General features: G+C 41.6%; 1 protein-coding gene and 1 long non-coding RNA gene across 6 annotated transcripts in view; both read right to left on the bottom strand.

Moving 5' to 3' along the window:
* NIPBL (NIPBL cohesin loading factor) overlaps positions 1-17,798 on the bottom strand; it is a 232,471-nt gene that overhangs the window by 105,414 nt on the left and 109,259 nt on the right. For all 5 annotated transcript variants that reach the window (XM_020795682.3, XM_020795685.3, XM_072992835.2 and 2 more), the window contains 2 exons: positions 14,617-14,777; positions 11,368-11,461 (listed from right to left, as the gene is read on the bottom strand). In XM_020795682.3, coding sequence (XP_020651341.3) covers positions 11,368-11,461; positions 14,617-14,777 — 255 coding nt within the window. The remainder of the gene's footprint in view (positions 1-11,367; positions 11,462-14,616; positions 14,778-17,798) is intronic.
* LOC144586366 (uncharacterized) lies at positions 1,365-10,897 on the bottom strand. Its single transcript, XR_013541149.1, has 2 exons — positions 7,994-10,897; positions 1,365-4,453 (listed from the first exon to the last, which is right to left on the bottom strand). It is a non-coding gene; the product is annotated as an uncharacterized LOC144586366 (long non-coding RNA).

The raw sequence follows: 17,798 nt of genomic DNA on the forward strand, positions 1-17,798 counted from the left end.
ACATTTTCATACATGAAGAGGATAATAGCTGTACCTTGGCTTTCCCTTGTTGAATAAGGGAAAGGAAAACATTTACAATGTCAAGAAATTAATTTGTCTTTTACTAACATTCTAGGACAGAGTGGGTAAAATGTGGTGCACAGGCTGCTTGCGGCTCTCAGCATATTTTCACGGCCCTCAAGGGTCGCCAAAGGCCTCCTATTCTATTTTTAACCAAAATATATCTGCTACTGGAGGCCCCCAGGAACAGTCATTTTCACTGCACATGATTTGTGGGAGGATCCCTAAAGCCCCAATTCTCAAAAAATCAGAAAAAAATAGAAGTGTCCATTCAGGCATGTACATGTTATTTTTAGTGGCCAAAATAATACACTGGTCACTCACTATGATGGTCCAATCTGCTAAATGCATAAAATAATCCATTAGAATGGGTTAGTCCAGTCACTGGCCATATCAGAAGGCTGGAAACATATGACTATGAAATAGTTTTTAGTAGGTCTGCAGTTCTCATACAGCAGGCTATTTTCTTATCAGAAACACAAAACACAAACTAGGGAGAGAGGGATATAGAAGAGGAAAGCTACCAATCTACCTGAGAAGGTTCAGACTGGCTTCTCTTGGTAGCATTTAGATAGATTTGGATGCCTTCTTTGCACTTATCAGAATAGATCATCATGGTACATACCCTATGCACACTTTCTCTGGTTAGTGCAAAGAATCTACTAGAATGCAAGTCTGGAGCACCAGCCTTCCAAAAGCCACTTCTATGTTTTATCAATCTTATAATGGTGGAGAAATGTTGATGGGATGCTCCAAGCGGTCACCCTGCAGAGTTTTGGATGGGGGCATTAGCTGAAAAGGCTATAGATCTGGCGATTGCCATAATGGGATGAGCTGTGAGAGCTGTACATGAAGAAAGTTTCAATCAGTCATAGGCCTTGGCTACAGAGGCTCTGATCCATCAGGCCAAAGTCTGTCTCAAGAATTTCTTCCCTAGAGAGAGCAGCTAGAAAGAAACAAAAAGAGCATTCAATCACCTGACTCAGTGCAAGAGATGTAAGTTTTCAATTCACTCCAAACATCTAAATTGTGCCAGGCCTCCCCTTGATGATATGTAGAGTCAGAGCAGAAGGAAAGTAACGTTACATTGTGAGAGACATAGAATTAGGAAAAAAATTAGAAATAAAGGAGGGATCAGAACAGTTTAACCCGGTCCTCCTGGAATACACAAATGTGTTTCTGAACACATCAGGCAAATGACTCTGACATTCTCTCGCCTGAAGTGACTGTCAACAAAAAAGCTACTTTGTAGGAAAAAGGACAGAGAGGAATGTCCCAGAGAAATTGAAAGGGAGTTATAGTAAGGGATTTGACTACAACATTTAGATTCAGAGGGTGTAAAGGACTGTGAAGATACTTGGGGGGAAAAATTGAGATGCAAGTCGATGGAGAGCTGAAGGGTGCTCAGATGGCGTCTTTTATCCAAGTCAGAGGTGTGTTCTTTTGTCTTCTTGGATAGCAACCTCAGAATTCTCAAAGAATTCTCCAGCCAGAATTCTAGGCAGCCCATAAACACAAATCAATCAATCAATCAGCATATCTACCTACATATCTACCCTGTTTCTCCGAAAATAAGACCTAACCTGAAAATATGCCCTAGCATGAATTTTCAGGATGCTCGTAATATAAGCCCTACCCCCAAAATAAGCCCCAGTTAAGTGAAACCATGCCAGATGACATGACTGTGTTTGAATAAATGTAGATTGTTGTACATAAAAAAATTAAAACAGCCCCTGAAAATAAGCTCTAATGCATTTTTTGAGCAAAAATTAATATGACCCTGTCTTATTTTGGGGGAAATTATCTATCTATCTATCTATCTATCTATCTATCTATCTATCTATCTATCTATCTATCTATCTATCTATCTATCTATCTATCTATCTATCTATCTATCTATCTATCTATCTATCTATCTATCTATCTATCTATCTATCTAATCTGTCTGTCTGTCTGTCTGTCTGTCTGTCTGTCTGTCTCTCTCTCTCTCTCTCTCTCTCTCTCTCTTATATTTCACCTCTTTAGAGAAGCGCTTTCAGATTATTTATTCGTATAAATAATAAAGAGATAAGGGAATGGCTCCATGAGCAGGATGGAAGGCAGGGTCCAAATCAGAAATCTCTCACAGATCCTCCTTGGAGAAATGGTCACTAGATGGGAGAAGGGCAGGACATTGAGACAGTGAAGTTGTGAGAAAAGAAGCCTGGCATGCTTGTGGGTTGCACCCTGATCCTGGGAGCAGAATGTGACTTCCCGCATTTTCCATGTATAAGACTATACTTTTGTCTAAAATCTTTAGACTAAAAATTGAGGGTCGCCTTATACAGTGGGGTCTTGACTTGAGAACTTAATCCGTATTGGAAGGCGGTTCTCAAGTCAAAAAGTTCTCAGGTCAAATCTGCATTTCCCATAGGAATGCATTGAGAACCGTTTGATCCGTATCTGCTCTTTTCCGTCCATAGAAACTAATGGGAAGCTGCTATTCTGCCTTCGACCACTAGAGGGAGATATTTTGTTTCTTTTTTTTTCTTAGGTCAAGAAAGGTTCAGGGAAGGAAGGGAAAATACAGTCCAGGCAGTACCAGGCAGTCTGAAGACTGTCTCCCAATCCACTCTCTAAACGCTGGGAGGAGTGAGGAAGCAGACAGGCACCCTTTTCACTGTCCAACAGTTAACTGAAAGTTCAAATTTTGCACTTTCCCTGCCTCCCACGTGGTTTTTTTTCAGTTCTTAACTCAAATCTAAGTATGTAAGTCAAGTCAATATTTTCCTATGAGAGTGGTTCTTAAGTCAAAATGTTCTTAACTCGAGCCGTTCTTAAGTCAAGACCCCACTGTACACGGAAGTAAGCTGAGGAAGGAACAAAAATAAGTGGAGGGGAAAGCAGGGATCAAAGCAATCCTGCAGGGCTTTGATCCCTGCTTTCTCCTCCACTTGCTAAGCCCCATTTAGATTTCTTAATTTTGGGTTAGAAAAGTGGGGGTGTCTTATACATGGGGGCATCTTATACATGGAAAATACGGTAAGTTCAGGAAAAGTAAGACTCTACTAATTGTTACAAGGAGTCAGGGGCACTTCCAGGGGGGAAGTGAGTATGTTCGGGAGCTCTGGCAGTGTGAGGTAGAAGAGCACCCTGACTGGACGTGAAGGGCCTTGAAGACTGTGGGGGATCAGGAGCAGCAAAAAGGTTCTTTGCACACATCAGGAGGAAACAGAGGTATGTGGTAGATCAAGGAGCATTCATGATGTCAACATGATGGGAGCTCTGCATTTTGAAGATCCACACCTCCATCAAAAACTTCAGAAACAGTGCTCCACCTCTGATCCCAAAGGAAAAAAAAGAAGGAACTTCAGGAAAGGTTGATGCCAAATAGATTAGACTTTTAAAGGATTTGGGAAGGATAGGGGAGAGAGGAATCCAAGTGTCTGCACTGGCAAAAGAACAGGCATCCAGAGATGAGTGCAGTACCAGACAAGCTCCAGAGACAATATGGTCTTCAATAAGGCCTCTTCTGTAATAGGAATTGCTGCAACCTACTTGCACAATGTGGAAATACACAGGACAGGCACCAAAGTGGCCATTTTCGTGGCTGCATAGTTTCTATCACCTTATGCATACTTTCCATCAACCCACCTTGATGGGCCTTGAATCTTGCCTTCTCTTCCTAGTAGAAGTCACAGGGCTACATAGGAAGGAAAGGCAAACTGGGGTTGTTTTCTGAAGATGGAGAAAGAGTAGCAAGGCAGAGATGATGGGAAGGATCATACAGTTAGAAAGGAAAGGCAGGAAGACCTGGAGGTTAATAAGCAATCCAGGATGACTAGGGAAACAGCCAAAGTATGCACAATGGTTCTGATGTGGGATAAGGCAGGAAAGGAGAATGCTGGAAGAGAGCTGTAGATTTACCAAAACTTTTCTACAGTCACGCTTTTCCTGCCTTCTGATCTGGGCAATGATGGGATTAGCCCATTCTAATAGATACCTCCTCTGCACCCCACAAAGAAATGGACATTTTCAGGTTCCTTGCAGCCTGTATTTAATTAGCTTGTACTCACTTAGGCTTTGTTTCCTTCTATTACTGTAACCACATTCTATGAAGTCAATTCTGACTTACAACAACCCTTCCCAAGGTTTTCTACGTAAAGAGTACCGTGAGGTAGTTTAAGATTCCCTTATTTTGGGGATGCTATGATAATGTGCAGCTTGCCCAAAGTTGAACAATCTGGCTCTTCTCCTCATTGGCACAGCAGGGAATCAAATTTCCAACTCCTGGTTCCCTAAAGTGATACTAACTTACTGATCTATCCAGTATTTTTATAGTTCCCACCTATTACTCACTCTAAAACCATATGCTTTTTGATCATTCATTAATTTAGTGGGCATAAATGACAACCTTATTTATTTATTTATTTATTTGATTTATACCCCGCCTATCTGGTCCGCACGGACCACTCTAGGCGGCTAACAGCCATAAAAATAATATAAAACAACGAAAACAGACAATTCTAAAAAGAAAGAAGGCACTACATTAAATCATATAATACACAAAGCAAAAGCAAAAACAAAGAGGGGGGTCAAGAGGAGAATGATGGAAAGGCCTGCCGGAACAACCATGTTTTTAATTGCTTCTTGAAGACACCCAGCGAGGGAGACCTGCGGATCACAGGAGGTAAGTTGTTCCAGAGGCGAGGAGCCACCGCCGAGAAGGCCCGATTTCTTGTCTTCTCCTTCCGGGCCTCCCTCGGCGTTAGGCTCCTCAACCTCACCTCCTGGCTCGAGCGAGTGACACGGGTAGATCTTGGCGGGAGAAGGCGTTCCGCCAAGTATCGAGGCCCTAAACCGTTTAGGGCTTTATACGTGAGCATCAACACTTTGAAGTCGATGCGGAAGCGGATGGGCAGCCAGTGCAAGGCGGCCAGAGTGGGTGAAATATGTTGGTATTTTTTCACACCGCTGATTAATCTGGCCGCCGCATTCTGCACCACCTGTAGCTTCCGCAGCAACCCCAAAGGTAGCCCCACGTAGAGCGCATTACAGTGGTCTAATCTGGAGATTACGAGCGCATGTACCAAGGTAGTGAGAGCCCCCACATCAAGGTAGGGTCGCAGCTGGGCTATCCGCCTAAGATGAAAAAAGGCGGTACGGACCACCGACGCCACTTGGGACTCCATAGTGAGCGCCGGGTCCAGGTGGATCCCCAAGCTGCGGACCACATCCCTGACGGGCAGGGTCACCCCCCCAAAAGAGAGGGGGTTTCCCAAATCCCGAACTGCGGGGGCGCCCACCCTCAGCACCTCCGTCTTGTCCGGGTTCAGCCTAAGCCCGTTCTCCTGCATCCATTGCAGTACAGTCTCCAGGCAGCGCTGAAGGGACGGAACGGCATCTCCTGTGGTTGGCAAAAAGGAGATATAGAGCTGGGTGTCATCAGCATATTGATGACACTTGGCTCCACACCCCCTGATGACCTCGCCCAGCGGCCTCATATAGATGTTAAACAGCATTGGGGAGATAATCGACCCCTGCGGAACCCCACAATTGAGGATCCACGGGGCCGAGACACTCTCCCCAAGCTGAACTCTCTGAGGACGGTCCTCCAAGAAGGAACGGAGCCAGGACAATGCCAGGCCGCCTATTCCCAACTCGGAGAGCCTCCCCAGGAGGATACCGTGGTCAATGGTATCGAAGGCCGCTGAGATATCAAGGAGGACCAACAGAGACACTTTGCCCCTGTCGGCCTCCCTCAATAGGTCATCACACAGGGCGACCAGTGCCGTCTCCGTACCGTGGCGCGGCCTGAAGCCCGACTGGAATGGATCCAGGGCATCTGTTTCATCCAGGAGTGCCTGCAGCTGATCGGCCACCACCCTCTCCACCACTTTGCTTAGGAAAGAAACATTGGCGACGGGCCTGTAATTGCCAATTTCGTCCGCCGCCAAACTAGGTTTCTTCCTGATGGGCCTAATGAGTGTATCCTTCAGGGCAGATGGAAATCTGCCCTCAAGGAAAGACCCATTAATTATAACCGTGGCCCATTCCGTTGTTAAAGGCCTGGCTGATTTGATTAGCCAGGCCGGGCAAGGGTCCAAGGAGGAGGTGGTGGCACGGCAGCGATCAAGCACCCTGGCCACAGTGTCAGGCGTAACAGGCTGAAAGGTATCAAGAATCACCGGGCAAGACGGAGCGCTGGACATCTCTGCTCGACTCACTGTGTTCAAAAAAGGAGAGAGGTCCCGGCGGATGGCCTCCACTTTTGATTTAAAAAATGCTGCAAATTGGTCTGGCGAAAAACTAGAGGGAGGCCCGTCGCTCAGACCAACTCCGGATAGGTCGCGTACTATACGGAGTAACTCCGCCTGCTGGTTGGAGGCTTCGCTTATCCGGTTAGCGAAGTATGCTCGACTGGCAGCCTTTACCTTAGCCAGGTAAAGGTTAGTAGCGACCTTAACAGCTATCCAATTCCAATCCGTCGGGTCCTTTCTCCATTTGCGCTCTAGCCGTCTCCTGACCCGCTTCAATGCCCGGAGCTCCTGGTTAAACCAAGGTGCCGGACGATCTCTGCGGCGGAGAGGGCGTTTAGGAGCGATCGTGTCTGCAGCCCTAGCCGCGGCTGAGAACCAGCCATCAACCAGAGCGTCGACAGGAGCGCCAGCCAGGTCAGTCGTGGCACCTCTCATGGCCTCCTGGAATCCAACCGGATCCAGTAGCCTTCGAGGGCGGACCATGACAATAGGTCCCTGCTCCCTGCAGGGGGGAAGAGCCATGTTGAGGATGCATTTTATTAGGTGGTGATCCGACCATGACAAGGGGACCGACTCAAGGTCAGTCACCGTCGGACCACTCTCGCTCCCATTTGTGGAAAAAACCAGGTCAAGTGTGTGGCCACCCACGTGGGTGGGGCCGTTAACATGTTGGGACATGTTCAAGAAGGCCATGGTCTCCAAGAACTCAAGAGCTGGCCCAGAAACCTCTGCCCCCGCATGCACGTTGAAATCCCCCAGAACCAATAGGTTCGGGGAACCCAGCAGTGCCGCGGAGACAAAGTCCACCAGCTCCGGTAGGGAAGTGGCTGGGTCGCGGGGAGCACGGTAACCCAGCAAAATCCCAATACCATCCCTGGCCCCAATCGACACGTGAAGAGCCTCTAGACCCGGTTTTACCACTGCGGAGCGCCTGGCAACCTCTAAGCTGGATTTATAAACAATGGCTACTCCCCCCCCCGACCTTCCAGTCTACCCTGGTGTTGGACGGCATAACCGGGCGGACAGATGAATGCTAGGGGGGGACCCCCCTCTCCGCCAATCCAGGTTTCGGTTATGCATGCCAGGTCTGCATCCTGCTCCAAAATAAGATCGTAAATTAATTGGGCCTTGTTGGATACAGACCTGGCATTCAACAACACCAGGCGCAGAGTGGATGGCCGACTGGACTGGCTACCTCGATACTGGGGGTTGGACTCCGTCTCAGAACAATGTACAGGTTTTAGGCATCTGCCCATCGTTCTTCTTACACGAGCAGGGACGGGGCCAACGCCATATCTCCCCCTACCCGTGACTACTGGGATGTTTTGGGACCCCTCGCTGGGAGGGCAGGCCCTCCAATCCATCATCAAGGGAAAAAAAAAAAAAAGAGGGGGGAATAAAAAGGAAGGAGGGAAAAAAGTATAACTCAATATAACAGATCAATTAATAATAAAAAAAAAACATAATCATATGCAGTGCAACAAATAAAAAGATATACATACATAAACCTATACAGTGTAATGCTAACTAAAAAGAAGAAGAAGAAAAAAAAAAAACATATAAGAGTATAAAAACTATCCCCCACATGTATCCCAGGTCTGTCTTTCTCCTCCACTGTGCAGCCTAGTCCTTAAAGAGGTTGAGGGCAACGTTAGTTTGCAGTTTTCATATAAGGTGTAATAGGTCTTAATTACCTCAGAAGTTTTGGGAAATTACATAGGACATAGGAGACTATGGCAAGTCCTTAAAGAAATGGGAGTGCCTGACCACCTTATCTATCTCCCGAGAAACCTATATGTGGGACAGGAAGCAACACTTAGAACTGGATATGGAACAACTGATTGGTTCAAAATTGGGAAAGGAGTACTGTATATTGTCCCCCGGCTTATTTAACTTATATGCAGAATACATCATGCGGAAGGCTGGACTGGAAGAATCCCAAACCAGAATTAAGATTGCCAGAAGAAATATCAACAACCTCTAATATGCAGATGATACCACTCTGATGGCAGAAAGTGAGGAGGAACTAAAGAACCTTGTAATGAGGGTGAAAGAGGAGAGTGCAAAAAATGGTCTGAAACTCAACATCAAAAAAATAAGATCATGCCCACTGGTCCCATCACTTCCTGGGAAACAGACGGGGAAGATATGGAGGCAGTGACAGATTTTACTTTCTTGGGCTCCATGATCACTGCAGATGGAGACAGCAGCCACGAAATTAAGACGCTTGCTTCTTGGGAGGAAAGTGATGACAAACCTTGACAGCATCTTAAAAAGCAAGAGACATCACCTTGCCAACAAAAGTCCGAACAGTCAAAGCTATGGTTTTTCCTGTAGTGATGTATGGAAGTGAGAGCTGGACCATAAAGAAAGCTGACCGCCGAAGAATTGATGCCTTTGAATTGTGGTGCTGGAGGAGGCTCTTGAGAGTCCCCTGGACTGCAAAGAGAACAAACCTATCCATTCTAAAGGAAATCAACCCTGAGTGCTCACTGGAAGGACAGATCCTGAAGCTGAAGCTCCAGTACTTTGGCCATCTCATGAGAAGAGAAGATTCCTTGGAAAAGACCTTGATATTGGGAAAGCGTGAAGGCAAAAGGAGAAGGGGACGACAGAGGATGAGATGGTTGGACAGTGTCACCGAAGCAACCAACATGAATTTGACACAACTCTGGGACGCAGTGGAAGATAGGAGGGCCTGGCATGCTCTGGTCCATGGGGTCACGAAGAGTCAGACACAACTAAACAACTAAATGACGACGACATAGGAGATGTGATAATCAACATTTCCATAGTTAGTTGAGGAAGGTATGAGATACATATGAACAATACAAAACTTCTTTTTATTTAGATAACACTTAGGATTCACTGGCAATCTACTGTCAACAAATGGCATTCCTAACAAAAGAAGAAGTAAAACAATATTCTTGATGTTGACTCCACAGTTGGACAACATATTTTCTTCAGTATTTTCCTGATTTGCCCAGATGTTGCACATCTTATGTACCTGCACATATAGGTTTTTAAGTAAATGATCACAAGAATGAAGCAAGATGTTTGTAGTGATTTATATTAATGTCTTGAATGAAAAATATTATTTGCCATCACTTACTGATGCAATGAGAGGGAAACGTCTATTGCAAACAAAGAAAAAAGAAGCTGCAAAATTAGTGGAATGAATTATGAAAAAGTTAAAGATTTGACAATTAAAAAACGGATGTTCAGTTCCATTAGGAAGGCCCCTGTAATTATTCCATTATTTTACTGAACATCAGATCCCAGAATATTGCCATAAATTCAAATTACTCACTGTATATAGAAAAAATTATCTGCACACATTAACTATAGCAGGAGTGAAATTATACTACGGTTTCATTGAACAAAAGGGTTAAAATAATTTTTAAAATGTTCAACTAATATGGTAGGCAACTTATACAACCCTCTGCTGAACCATTCCTGCTGACTTTGTGAGTCAAAAACATGTCTCTTTCCCAATATCACTGAAATTAATCATACCAAAAATTAATAGTATCACAAAGAAATTATTCCACTGTCACTTGTCCAAACAAAGCATCAAAGCACATATTCTTAGTTTTCAAATTTGTTTTAAATTCAAGGATGTTCAGTTCCATTAGGAATTCCATTTGACTGAGCTAGAATATGACTGGGAAGCAGGAATTAACAGCAATATCCCTGCTTTTTGGACTGTTCAACCTCATAAGATAGCTTTGCAAACTTTTCTAAGCCTTCATGTATTCCTGTGAGTCCTCTATTCCCAAGGCCTGCCCCAGGGACACAGGGGCTGAGAAGACCCCTGGCAAAAAATCCATGGGTTCCAGCATGGCTTTGTCCCACACAGCTACTTTTATTAAAGGCACAGAATTGGCCCCTACCGCCCCTTTCCCCCTGGGCACAGTCAGTCTCGCTAGGGCCCCAGTTTACTTCACTGGAGTTCCAAAAGTCCAGGTCCAGAATACCAGGTGGGAAGCATGAGTCTCAATCTAGGGTGCAGTCCTTTTAAGGAGGACCAGATGGGGACTGGTATCCATAGTGCTGCTCTTCCCAGAGCCTCCTTTGCTACACCTATTGCTGCATGTGTCTCCAGTGCCAAAACTGAGTTCTGGTAGGCTCCATGGCTCCCATCAGGCTGCAAAGATGCTAAGGCTGGGGGGGGGGGTAACTGGATTGGTTGGGGGCTGCATTGCCAGAGCCTCAGGTCCATGACCTCTTCCATTCCTGAACAGGCTGAGTGGGAGGAGGTGCCTTCTCTTGTCTTCTATCTGCTAGCACCTCTGCAGAGGCACAGAAGATGGGATCCCAATGCTTAACTGCCAACTGCCAAATCTCCCCTTCCTCTGATATGGCTGACCCTGAGCCTTGAAACTCCTACTTATTCCTGCCATCGCACCCTCCTCCAGCTGTCAGGTGGTGGCCCTTCCTCCACCTGCAGGGGAACATACCTGCCAGCTAGGGGCAAGGGAGTTCATTTGCTCCCAGGCTACACTGGGCTCTTATGGTGGGGATGCTCAAGGCAACTCCCTCACAATTCCATCAGTAGTCTTACTAGCCCTCAACAAACCACATTTTCTCCCTATCCCATATAGAGGAGGTCAATCATCCACAAGATCACAATACACAGTTTGTGGGGTAATCTGCTTGTTGGATCACAATTTTTAAATAGTAATGGAAGTTACAACAGACATAGAAATATATGGATGTGAAATTTAAGGTTCCTTTAATTTAGAAAGGAACAGGAGGAACAGCACAGATATTTGAAAATCACAGTACATTAAAATTAAAAATGCAGCTGTGGAACTAAAATATAATAAAGTAAAACATTTCATCCCTTTATCAATACAGTTTAATCTTCCATATGATTTATGTGTTTAAAGACTTCTGTTTTTCAACATATAATAGGGGGGGATCTTGATGCTCAATTTGATTTCAGTTAATATGGAACTAAGCTCTTCTTTAGAAAGCAACGTATTAACTGGTTTTCTGAGTTTCTTTCAACTGGGACAGATCTAAGATTTCTAACTACAGTAGCACAACAAAGCTATAGAAGTACCTTTAGAGGTTCCATCACTTCCAGCTGGAGAACATACAGACTGTGGCGATCGCAAAGAAAACGATGCTGTATTCCTTACTGAAGAATCACCATCCTAAAATCATATAAGTTATTATTAAAAACAAACCACCTTTTCACTAAATATTACAAATTTTGTTTTCTATGACTTAGCCATAGGATAATTTCCAGTACTTTCTGTCACTTGTGTAAGACATTAGTAAATATAGGACTTTGGTTTAAATAGAAATATAACCACTATTTATATAGCCGCACACTCAAAATACCTAAAAAAAGAATTACTAACAGAGTATCTATTAATTTTATGACTGAAATCATGGAAAAAGACAATGAGATTTCTTAATAACCTTGTTAATACACTACCCCCAACGTGCAAAACAAAAAACAAGCAAACAAATTTAAAAAGAACAATGAGCTGTATTGCTTCATCATTCTAAACAAAGGCCAGGGAGGATTTTTTGCTTATTGTGACCTATATATTTCTAATTTTATTGTTGTTTTTGTTAATGTGTCATCAAGTCATTTCTGAGTTATGGTGATGCTATGAATGAGTGATCTCCGAAATGTGTATTCAGAAGCTTCTGTTCAGCTCTTGCAAACTCAAGCCTGTGGTTTCCTTTAGGGAGTCAGCCCGTCTCATACTTGGTCTTTCTTTTTTTGTTGTTGCATCTTTCTTGGCATTATTTTCTTTTCCAAATAATCCAGCCTCCCCATGATGTGTCCAAGATAGAGGGCAACCTGAGTTTCAACACTGTTACCACCAGGGATCGTTCAGGCTTGATACAATCTACCCTGTTTCCCCGAAAATAAGACCTAACCTGAAAATAACCCCTAGTATGAATTTTCAGGATGCTTGTAATATAAGCCCTACCCCCAAAATAAGCCCCAGTTAAGTGAAACCACGCCCTCCACCATAGTGCAACAACCAGAAGAAGATGATATGACTGTATTTGGAAAAAAATGTAGATTTTTATACATGAAAAAATAAAACATCCCCTGAAAATAAGCCCTAATGCGTGGTTTTTTTTTTTTTTTTTTTTTTTTTTTTTTTTTTTTTTTTTTTTTTTTTGGGAGCAAAAATTAATATAAGACCCTGTCTTATTTTCAGGGAAACATGGTAGGATCCACTTGTTTGTCTTTCTGGCAGTCCAGGATATCCACAAAGCTCTCCGCCAGCAACACATTTCAAACACATAATTTCTTTCCTGTTCACTTTCTTTACTGTCCTGCTTTCACACCCATACATATTGATTGAAAATACAAGAAGGTGGCTCATCTTGGTCTTTATCTTAAGTGACACATCTTTAAATTTGATGACCTTTTGTAGTTCCATCACTGTTGCCCTTCCGAGTCTTGATCTTCTTTTAATTTCTTGGCTGTAGTCTCATTTGGACTAACGACTGAACTAATGTGTATAAAATCTCTATTTCAATTTCTTCATAGTCAAAGTTAATTTTTGACTCAGCCTTCCATCCTTCCGAGGTCGGTAAAATGAGTACCCAGCTTGCTGGGGGGGCAATGTGTAGCCTGTATAATTAAAAAATTGTAAACCGCCCGGAGAGTGTTTGTAGCGCTATGGGGCGGTATATAAGTCCAATAAATAAATAAATAAATAAATAAATAAATAAATAAATAAATAAATAAATAAATAAATAAATAAATAAATAAATTTTTATAAGTCCATATTTTGTAGCAATTCTAGCACTCTAGAATAAAACAACCTCACCTATGTTTCGGTTTAGAAACCAATTCTCTTTCACCCCTGTCTCCAGATTAAATATTCTGGTAAACTTTACTATTTGTTCAAGACTAAAAGTTTTGTCATAATACCATAGTTTACTTAAACTAGTTCTCGGAGCTTTCCTACATCCTTGAAGAACCTTACAAAATTTGCTTTGACCTTTATTCCAGCCTTCTGGTGCACATACAGAATGACAGACAAAGCAATTGAAATATAGCTGCTTTATTTTTATTAAAAGACTGTGCACTGAACAGTGCCAGATAATCTGACAAATTATCATGAGGGAAGGTTTTCATATAAGGCACCATTTCAATCTAAGACAAGTTCAATTTATGCATACTATCCAGATATATTTCTAAAAACCAACTCATCTACCACTTTATTTATTTATTTATTTATTTATTTATTTATTTATTTATTTATTTATTTATTTATTTATTTATTTATTTATTTATTTGATGTTTACCCCGCCCCTCTAGACAGCGTCTACTCGGGGCAGCTTACATAGGTTAAAAACACATTAAAACAGCATAAAAATAACATATATAATGCAATTATTATAATTAATACTATCCAAAATGGCAAAGCTCAAAAAAGAAAAAGAAAGAAAAGGTCTCTTAATTGACTGGAGGGAAAGCCTGTTTGAATCTACCACTTACGGTATCTCACTGAAAAGGGGAAAACATCAAGACAAATTAGTTACACACATGCCAAGTTCAGGTTACATATGCTGTCAAGAGATATTTTCAAAAACCAACTCATTTATCACTTGAAACATACCAATGAAGAAGGAAAACATCAGACCACATAAATTATGCACATGCCCCTTTTCCACAGAACACCTATCAATTATTATCTCCATTCAGAAGATAGAACTATGACAGCAATATCAATTTCTCATATAAGTGTGGGACTAGATAATTCAAAAGGAGAAGGAACATTCTTGGCCACATCAACTGGTTTATTTCTTTGCTAGATTTCCTTTTGCAGTATTCCGAAAGCAGACTTTCCAGTTATGTTTACTTTAGCATCTACAAAGGCAGCACTAGATCAGCAAGCAAATACACTCAGGTTTTGAGCAGATTTTCTTCTAGAAACCACCGTAATATGGATCAGTAGTTACTAAACTGAACTTGCAAGTTATATGAATAAAAGTAAACCAGATGTACAGATACAATGAATTGGGACCCATAATACATTCAGATGTAATGCTAAACAGTTCAAATGCAGTGCTTAACATATACATCCTATGCAAAGGTTCTACTGCTTCCTAGCATTTTCAATCTAGTAGTTTATAAATTGAGGTCAGATATCTTGACTTATCTAAAAAAATTAAATAATCTGTACTGAAATTAACATATGATAAACTCAAAGGTACAGATACCCTCTCATAGAATACTGGCATGATGTAAATAGTAAAACATTGTTACAGGACTTTCCATTGAGGCATCACACAAAAAGCCTAGTATTAAAAGAATTATGTCACATACTTCACTGTTTATCCTGTGCACCATCTGTAGGTAGTCTTCATTAGATGCATGTCGAGAATTATCAGTATGGTGATTAGCTGAACTGCTAGACAACTGACTGGTAACTTTATTTTCATGTATATTCCTCATTCCTCCTGAGATAACGGGACTGGATACTGAAGCTAAAATTAAGAGAATATTATGTGAATACATACATAAGTTATATTTTCTAAACAAATCATCAACCACCAGTGTTATACTGGATCATAATCAGTGCTGTTTTTTTTTTTTTTTTTGAAGAAAAACATTTCAGAAATAGAATTTTGAAAACAAGGTTCTCTAAAGATTACAGACATATTGCATGTGATTATTTCCTTAATTAAGCTTTGAAAACAGCCTATACAAGCGTTGACCTAGTACCAATATGGGTAGTGGAAATCACACTGTGATGCCCCTCATCCTTCCTTGAGAGAATCCTTGCCTATTCTCTTCCATAGGCCTGCCTGATGCTCTGTGACAAACAGCATAATAGCACAGTTCAGGGAAAGATTGTAGGCAGGCGTTATGCAGTCAATGTAAAAAAGATAAAAGTACACAAATTGCACACATGTGTATATAGGAAGGCAACATCAGGAAATCAGATGAACCCAAAAACTGGCCAGCCATTTTTGGGTACATTATTTACTTGATCTACTGTGTGACAGGGATCATTATCAAACCTATCTGATGTTTTATAAAACTCTTAGAGGACTGGAACCAGAAGTTTGCCCAGCTGTGCCTGGATATCAAGCAGGCATGGAAACAAGATGTTCTTATATCAGATAATGGCACAGGACTTCGTAAGACAAGTCTGCACTGAGGACTGAGACAGAGGCTTTCCTTTGTGTAAGAGTCCTGCACAAAGACACACCATGAGAAGAAGCTTGTCTCAGAGACAAGGAAATGTGGTACAGGACTTCTGTATGTGCCATGTTCCTGCCATGAAAATATTTTACATGGCAATGAACCTGAACAATTTTATAGGATAAGGACCCAAACAATTTTCTGAAATGTCAGCTGAACTGTAAGAGCACTACAAAGAAAATATTCTACACCTGATGAGTTATATATAAAGTTCTTCAGATAGTGATAGTTCTACTGAATTTTTCTTAAAGGTAAAGGTAAAGGTTCCCCTTGACAATTTTTGTCCAGTCGTGTTTGACTCTAGGGGGCGGTGCTCATCCCCGTTTTCAAGCCATAGAGCCAGCGTTTTGTCCGAAGACAATCTTCCGTGGTCACATGGCCAGTGCGACTTAGACACGGAACGCTGTTACCTTCCCACCGAGGTGGTCCCTATTTATCTACTCGCATTTGCATGCTTTCGAACCGCTAGGTTGGCGGGAGCTGGGACAAGTGACAGGCGCTCACTCCGTCACGTGGATTCGATCTTACGACTGCTTGGTCTTCTGACCCTGCAGGACAGGCTTCTGCGGTTTAGCCCACAGCGCCACCACGTCCCGAATTTTTCTTACTGAAGTCAAATTTGTACCCCAGATTTTATGCACAATCTAGAAATCAGCACTGCACAGAAACACAATATAATTCAAGGAAAAAAATAGCCAAAGGGGCTTTTGAAAACATAAGAACCAGAAGAACATAGATCATATTATTATGTTTAAGAGCATGATAATACAAAAACACAGGTTATGAGTCAGAATTGCTCCCAGTGCCAAAATATTTTCAGTGATACATTAAAATACTCAAATCCATCAGGGAATTACTGGACTATAGCCCAAAATGAACTAAGATATTGCAAATTATATTGTTTTAGCTTTTTTTGGAATTTTGTTGTTAAATTCAATTGTTATAAAGAATCATTAAACATTTTATAAAACTATATATATATATATGTTTTAAGAAACAAATGTTTTTAAGTAATTAAATATTTAAAAGGTAAGCCTGCAGACCTCATTAGTGGAAAAACATCCACTCAAATTCTTGGACTTCCATGGTATTCCTAGAGATGTGGGGTAGAAAATATTCCAAACCAGAAAGTTTTCTGGTGGCATATTTTTCTGCAGAGAAATTTCAGAACCATATACATCCACATTTATTGATTACTGTCTGGAATACTGTGATGCAATAAATCATGTTGGATGGGCTAAATATAGAATATGAATTTCTACAAGTTATTATTTTAAGGCAACCACTAGAAAAACCTGGTGCTCAGCTGTACACTTCCCCCATGTACAGCTGAGCACCAGGCTTGACATGACAACCTCTTGGTGTGCACCATGCAGCTGGCTCTTGGTTGAGTCTAGACAAGACTTATACATGCTTCATTTTCCATCTATTGCAAACATTCTACAATAACAAAATGAACCACATAAACAAGTCTGTCAATGAACCTGTAATTTTGCAACATGTAATTAGATCTTTTAACTAGAAATCTATCTGATTTTCTTGCAAATCCATTCAATTTTCAATACGAAACATTATATAGTTATATTTTATCTTTGTGGTATTCAAAGGAATGCTGTCAGTGCTACAATTCAAGAGGCTAGAATTTTTGTAGCAAATTAATTTAGGAACATTTGTGCCTATAAACTTATAATTGGACAGCATGCACACTGAAACGTCCTAGTAACATTTCTTATAATGAAAATGTCCTCAGAGCTAATCAAGATGGAAAAAAGATACATAATTCAAATCTATGTGGGAAAATCTGTCAAGGTTTGAATTTCAGTGTGCTGTTGAGTGAAATATTCATTGATTAATAGTTCTAGTTTTCTGGATTAATTTCAGGATCTTAGGAGAGGGCTTAAAGGTCCCTTCCAACTGGAGGGGAAGAAAAATGAAGACATAATTTAGAGATGTGTGTTTCTTTAGTTGATGGAAGTAGTTCATCAGTTGAAAAAAGGAGATAAGCATGAAGCACAAGTGGAAAGGACAGAACTGTAGCTTGAGAATGATAAACAAATAATCAAGGAATGGCTTTCCTAGGGAATATTCGGGAGCAGATTATAAAGTGGTCACCCTGCAAGCAACTTGAAGACAATACAGAACAAATCCTGCCCAATTAATCTTATTTCATTTTTTGATTGGGTAATCATCCTAATAGACAGCGAGAATAGTGTAGATATTAGATTAGGCATCCTTCAGTCTCGAAAGACTATGGTAGCGTGCTCTGTATGGAGGACTTGGAACAGCGTCTAGTGTGGCTG

Source organism: Pogona vitticeps, chromosome 2 (genome assembly GCF_051106095.1).
Source record: "Pogona vitticeps strain Pit_001003342236 chromosome 2, PviZW2.1, whole genome shotgun sequence".
NCBI lineage: Eukaryota > Metazoa > Chordata > Lepidosauria > Squamata > Agamidae > Pogona > Pogona vitticeps.